Genomic DNA, 6,519 nt, shown 5'->3' with positions numbered 1-6,519 from the left:
GCCGGCTCCCAGCGTTGCCGCGCGACGGTCCGGCCCCCAAAGGCGCCCGAGCTGCCCGCCGGCCCCGCCGGAGCGTTCCGCGCACGCAACGTTCCAGCCCCCGGTGTCGGAGGCGTGTGCGGTGTCCTTGTCCCCCTCACGCGGCATTCTTCGCCTCCAAGGCATCCATGTCCCCTCCCCGGCTCTTGTACCCCCTCCAGTCCACCGCAGTGTCCCCAACACCACTGCCTTCCCATCCCCCAACTTCTCACAGCTGCCAAACCTCCCCCATTTTCTCATCTGAAGGACCCAGGGGACCTGGCTTTTGAGGGTCTCCAACCTCACCCTGCGGCCACCCTCCAAGGGTGAAAGCATGCCGCCAGCCCTGTGTGCGGGGGCAGAAGGAGCTGCCTCCAGCCCCAGGCTGGTCCCTCCAGAGGGGTCTCTGCAAAGGGGCACTCCCAGGTCCCCCCCGGGCTAAGTGGCCTAGGAAGGCTGCGGCTCTGATTTGGTCGTCAGAGGTGTCCCTGGCCCCTCCTGCCCCAGGAAACAATACCCCTAACACCAGCAGCAATAACATTTATTGAGCACTTACTGCACATGCCTTCTTACATTGACCACTTAATCCCACCACCCATAGGGGCTGGAACGTACAAAGGAGACTTTGTCAGAGGCATTCTCCTGGTGACAGACTGGAGCAGGCACTGTCCCCTCCCAAAGAGTCCCCTCACTGGAACTGGGGACCTGGCTGGCCCCCAGACTCAGAAGAAGCCCTCACCTCCCATCCCTTTGGGGCCTTGTTTGCCCATTGTTCTCGAGTAACAGGAGTCTCTCCTCATAGGAAGGCTCTCCCGGCTTGACCACAGTCTGGAACCTTCCCAGAACACCCCACCCGTGAGCTTGGACAGCTTGCAGAGGAGAAAGCGAAGGTTCAACCTGAGAGCTAGTCTTACATGGGAGCAGGAGACCAGGGGTATGGAGCCTCCCGGCCTAGCCACGTGCCACCCCAAGGTGCCTCAGGGGTGGCCCCTCCTCTGCTCTCCCTCACCTCAGTTAGGTCCAGCGAAGCTGCAAGAGGCTTGGCGTCTGGGGTGCCTCTGAGGATGGGGGACAGTGAGGGGCCACACCCATGCCCAGCCCGGCGCAGCCCAGCCTAACCCTCCCTGTCTGCTTCTGTCTGATTAGGAGGCTGGGGCGCCCAGCCCAACGCACCGACCTTCCCCAGGCTTCAGCTGCTGGCCTCAAAGCTCAGGCCCCCCGGGCCCTGAGCCAGCAGGACCAGGGCCTGAGCGGACACAGAGGCAGTGAGTTTTGGCGCCTACTAAACTGGAGTGTGGACAGGACCCAACTTTAGAGGCTGTGCACCTTGTAGGGGAAGCTGGGGGAAGGGGCTGGTTTGTGGCAAGTCTGAAGCCTCTCCAGGAGGAAGACAGAGGCCAGCCCAGTGCCCGGCACAGCAGGTGCTCAGCAAATGTCAGCCACTGTGTCCCATCAGAAGGGCAGGGCCAGCAGCCCTGGAGGGCCCCACCACCCTGAATGTCCCTCCCATAGTGGTCTGGGGCCCTGGGGGCTGGGCCCACACGTGGTGAGGGGCTGCTTCCATCAGCCCCCGGGTCAGGCCGGCTCCGGGTGGTACTGGTACACCTTGATGTAGCTGTCTCCTGCGTCTGCCACCACGAGCTGGCCCTGAGGGGCACAGGCCACACCCAGGGGCCGCCCCAGCCCCTCCGACACGAGGCAGACGGGGGCCCTGGCACGAGGAAACAGGGTCACGCACCGCCCTTGCTCATCTGCCACAATGACACTGCCCTCCACATCAGTGCACACGCCTGCTGGGTTCCCAAAGGCGTGCCCTGTCAGACGCCCCAGGGAGCCCAGGGGCTGGCAGGCACTGCCGAACAGCCGCACGTCCCCAAACTCCTCACTCACGACGAGGCCCCCGTCAGGCCCTGGGCCCACCCAGCATGGGCCCTGCAGACCCAGCATGGAGGCTGGGGCCAGCGGCTCCAAGGCAGGGCTCAGTGTGAAGCTGTGCACAGCCCCAAGCACGTAGTCTGTCACCAGAAGGTGGCCAGCGGCATCCACAGCCAGTCCCCGGGGGGCCAGGTAGGTGCCCACTGTGGCCCAGCGACCTTGGGGGGCTCGGGCGGTGTGCTGAAGTGCGTGGACAGCCCCACGGACGAGGTCACTGACCACCACCAGCCCGGCGGACGTCACAGCAATGTCCTCCGGCACGAAGGCCCCAGCCCCTGGCAGATGGCAGGGCAGCAGGCAGATGGAACGTCCCTCGAGGTCCATCACGTGGACGCAGGGCGCAGCCCCAGCCGTCAGGAAGAGCAGGCCATCCGGGGAGCAGTGCAGACCCCGGGGTCCTCCCGCGGCCCCCGCCGGCACTGGGATCCGTCCGAGCAGCCGGGGCGGCCGGGGGCGGGTGGGGTCTCCGGGTGGGGCCAGCGCGAGGAGGCCCCAGAGGCCAGAGGCCAGCGAGGTGGTGGGCAGAGATCACAGTCTCGGCCCCTCTGAGCCGAGTCCCTGCGGCTGGGCCAAGTGTGGGGCTGCAAGAGAAACAATGCCCACTGTGGGCCGAGCAGTGCCCGGCCCTGCGCTCCCGCTCCCTTCCAGGAGCACCAGTGTCCTCCTGGTTTACACGTGAGGAAACTGAGGCATAGGGTGGGGAGCTGGGTTCAAACCTAGCTCCACCAGGCCCCTAGCGCTGGTACAGTGGGCAAGTCCACGGTTGCCTTTTGCCAGATGTGGCCCCTGGGACACAATTCGGGGAGACATGGGCCTGTGAGGGTTATGGCAGGTTTTGCTCTGAGGCCTGAAGGAGCTCACAGATCCTGGGAGGTCCCGAAGTGGGTGGGGGGCGGGGGGATGACAGATGGGCAGTGTTTCTCAAACTCATCTGCCCAGGGAACCCTGCCTTCCCTCAGGCAGGGGAAGTGACTCTTCTTGGGGGCAGCCCAAGGGTCTGCCCGTTGTCCCCACAAAGCCCCTGGAAACTTCCGACCCAGAAGGGTTAGGCAGGGGGCCTTTCCTGGGCCTCTCTGTCTGTCTGCCGCCCCCCGCCCCCCAGAGGCTGGGTGAGGGGTGTCCTACCTGGGGCTGGTCTCCCTGGGCCCCGCTCCTGCAGCAACAGCCTCTGTTGTTAGAAACTGGAGTCTGGGGGAGGGGCCACCGCGGTGAAGCTCACGACGGGCCTCTGGCCAAGGGCAGGTTTGAGCAGCGGCCCAGAGAAGCTCTCTGAAGCAGTCCCCGAGCGGCTAACCCCCGGGGGCGCCCCAGCGCTGCCACATTCCTGCCTCGGGTACTTGGTGCTGGCTTCTGGCACATTCTTCCCAGTGCCCCCCCTTGTCTGGAGGCCGCTTGCAGTCAGCCCCACCCAGCGCCCCCCCCTCAGTTCAGGGAGGCCTGCACAGACCTCCCCAGCCCGCTGGAACCTAATCCATCAGTTTGCAGCTCACGGGGCCCCAAACGGACACCCTTCAGGCAGCCTCACGCACTGTCCCCTCTCCGACCACAGGGGCAGGACCTCCGGGAAGGGCTGCGCCCTCCACCTGCTGACTGGGTCTCTCCCCACAGTCTGGGGCGGGGGCCCTCCGGGGCGTTCATCCTGCCATCCCAAACAGGGTTCGGTCCCATCTCTCTGATCCTGTTTCTACACCCGTGAAATGGGTTGATGCCCCTAAGCTCAGGTCTGTCTGGGGGGTGATGAGAAATCTGGGTGCAGCAGACACAGGGGGGTGCCAACAGAGGGCCAAGGAGGGGCAGCCCCCCGGACAGCTCCCAGCTCAGCCTGCAGCCCCTCCAGGAAGCCCCTGGAAGGCCGGGAGTCAGTCCCCATCGGTGGCTCACAGCACTTCCCTCCTGACTGGCTCACACCCTGGCTCCGGACTTGGCCCCTTAATGCCCCGTGGGGGGGGGGGGCGGCGGCCGATGCTATCTGCTGCCTGACACAATTAATGGGGCAGGCGGAGGTCCTGCTCTGACCGGCCCCGGCCCGGCTGGCCCAGCTTGGGGGACCAGGCACAGGCGGGGACTGCCTCCCTGGGGCCGCTCTGGGGTGGGCATAGAGGTATGGCCAGTTCCCAGGAGAGAAGTGATTAGCTGGGTCCAAGGGTCCCCCCGGGCACCCCTCCCTCTCTGCCCCCTGCCCCTGCCCGTGGGAAAGGCCAAGTGTGGCTGTGCAGGGAGGGAGGCAGTGAGCTGTGAAGGCCACCGATGCCTATCGTGGCTGCGGGGGCTGGCGGGGGGCCAGCGGAGGGCACGCTGGGCAGCAGCCCTGGGCCACAGAGCACAGGGGCACCATTTAACTACAGAGGGCGCAGCCTCCAGCACGAATCTGACGTTAGGGCTGCCCTGTCCCCAGGCCCCGGGGTCCCTGTCCACTGTCGGGTGCTGAGACACAGTCCTGAGCAGCCCCCAGACCGTGCGCACGTACCTCCCCACCTCTGCTTGCGTTACCCCGCTTTGATGGAGAGCCCCCTATTCAGTTTCCAGACTCTGGCTCTCCCAGGGAGGGCTCAGCCTATAGGAGGCAGGTCGGGGCCTGAAGGTGGACACCCAGCAGGGTGGCCCAGGACACGGCCCACCTCGGATGCTGAGGCTGGGGACATTTCCATGGCAGAGAGCATCCGGATGGAAGAAGGAAGCCCAGACACGGTGTGTGACGATGCTTTCTATTTTAACGTCCACAGTTGTGATCAGTGGGTGGCTATGACTCTCCGCTGTCCCTCATGGCCTCAGAGATAGGCCACAGCCATGGGAGGTCAGTCCACGGGCATGCTGGACAGGCTCTAGGCCGCACCCCTGGGGCTGGGGCGGGCGAGGGGCCAGGCAGTGGACACGGGGTTGGAGAGGGGCGCCTGTCTGTTACGAGCAGACCTAACACAGGAGCTGTGGTCAGACCTCGGCACCAGGGGGGCTCTGAATGCTAGGGACAGCCTCAGGGGGCCAGGAGCCCGCAGGCGGCCCACGGGCAGCAGCCCAACTGCTGCCAGGCCTCACAGGGTCCTCTGGAGCCTGAAGGGGGAGGCCCGGGGGTGGGACACTGGAGTCAGCCTCACACTTGGTGGTGTGACCAGAGAAAGGCTCAGCTGGTGCAGGGCCCAACATGCTAGATGGCTTGGGGGTCCCCTGGGCGAGCTCCAGCTGCCCCCAGGGCCCCACAGGCCCTTTGGGCCCCTTGGTGGGTGCTCGCTTCACAGAGAGGTCGAGGGGTGCGTCTGGTGGCCGAACAGCCTGCTCCAGGGCCTGGTGGATGGTGAGCAGCTCCTGGCGGATCTTGCCCAGCTGCTCCCGCAGAGGCCGAGGGGCCAGGCCCCCTGCAGGCGCCAACTGCCCCAGGCGCTGCTCCACCCTGGCATAGTCACCAAGGGCCCGAGTCAGGTCCTCACCCACGTGCCCGGGGCCACCTGGCACTAGGCCCAGGGGCTGCTGGGGCAGGAGGGCCAAAGGGCCTCGGGGCTCGGGGTTGCTTGGCTCCTTGTCCTCAGGCCAGAGCATCGCGGAGAGACCAGTGCGCAAGCTAGGGGGTAGAAGCCGGTCAAGAGGCTGCAGTGCACCCCGCAGTGTGCCCAGTTCCTGCCCCACACTGCCCGTGGTTCCCCCCAACCCCTTTCAGCCTGGCTGAGGGCCTTGGGACCCCCGAAGGGTAGAGAGGCTGGCTCTCCAGCCTTGGTTTCCCCTCTGTAAACTGAAGCCCACGTTCCTGGCAACTAAACTCAGACGGGGGCCCAGCCACCCTCGCCAGCTCGACTCCCACCGCTCCCAACCCCCATGCCAGGGGCCCCTGACACCTACCTGCTCTGGGAACCAAACTTCACTGCGCTACAGGGGGCCTTCGGGGCCTCCAGACTGCTTCCCAGGGGCAGCCTCCTTTTGGGGTCAGTCTGGGCAGCCGGCTCCAGCTCCCCCTCGGGCCCTGAGTCCCTAGGGGCTCCACCTCGGGGCCAGGGCCTGCCCAGCCCAGGCACCGGTACTTTCAGCAGCCCTGGGGTCAGAGTCCCAGGGGGCCTCTTTGGGGGTGCTGGGGGCTTGGCAGGGGCAGCCTTGCCTGCCGGCAGCCCCAGGGTGTGCTCCAGGAGCAGGGGGTAGTACAGGCGGGGGACCAGGGCAGGGCGCTCTGGGACTTGTGGGGAAGGGAAAGTGGAAGCTGGAGGCAGCAGGGGGCTGCCCGAGGCCAGAAAGGGCATGTGGGCCGCAGCAGCCAAGGAGGGCCCCAGGTAGGAGAAGAGACCCGGGCCGAGAGGGCAGTTGACACCCAGCAGGGACAGATGGAGGCTCTGGGCCTCCGGGAACTCACTGGGGGCGGGCGGGGGGTAACAGGGGACCCCACTCTCGGGGCCCGCTGCAGCCGCATCCACCATGGCCAGGCTCCCAGAGCCCCCAATCGGCCCCGGCTTCCAAGGCTCAGCCAGGAGCCCACCGAGGGCCACACCCTTCTGAGCATCCCGGGCCCCCGGGGACCCCTCGGCCCCCGGCTTAGGGCCCCCGAGGTGGCAGCGCAGGGCCCGGACCTCGGAGGCCCGGTCGGGCGCA

At 66.6% G+C, this 6,519-nt stretch overlaps 2 protein-coding genes across 2 annotated transcripts; both read right to left on the bottom strand.

The window, feature by feature from the left end:
* Positions 1-541: 541 nt before the first annotated feature.
* Positions 542-3,197, bottom strand: NHLRC4 (NHL repeat containing 4). The gene is made up of 2 exons (XM_029948768.1): positions 3,079-3,197; positions 542-2,534 (listed from the first exon to the last, which is right to left on the bottom strand). Exon 2 carries the CDS (start codon positions 2,275-2,277, stop codon positions 1,594-1,596), a length of 684 nt encoding a protein of 227 aa, XP_029804628.1. The 5' UTR covers positions 2,278-2,534; positions 3,079-3,197; the 3' UTR covers positions 542-1,593.
* Positions 3,198-4,642: 1,445 nt separating this feature from the next.
* Positions 4,643-6,519, bottom strand: PRR35 (proline rich 35). The gene is made up of 2 exons (XM_029948863.1): positions 5,782-6,519; positions 4,643-5,506 (listed from the first exon to the last, which is right to left on the bottom strand). The coding sequence occupies exons 1-2, from the start codon at positions 6,345-6,347 to the stop codon at positions 4,882-4,884; spliced, it is 1,191 nt and encodes a 396-aa protein (XP_029804723.1). The 5' UTR covers positions 6,348-6,519; the 3' UTR covers positions 4,643-4,881.

Source organism: Suricata suricatta, chromosome 8 (genome assembly GCF_006229205.1).
Source record: "Suricata suricatta isolate VVHF042 chromosome 8, meerkat_22Aug2017_6uvM2_HiC, whole genome shotgun sequence".
Taxonomy (NCBI): Eukaryota; Metazoa; Chordata; class Mammalia; order Carnivora; family Herpestidae; genus Suricata; species Suricata suricatta.
The sequence above is the reverse complement of the archived record's forward strand: the minus strand, read 5'-3'. Positions and strand labels throughout refer to the sequence as shown.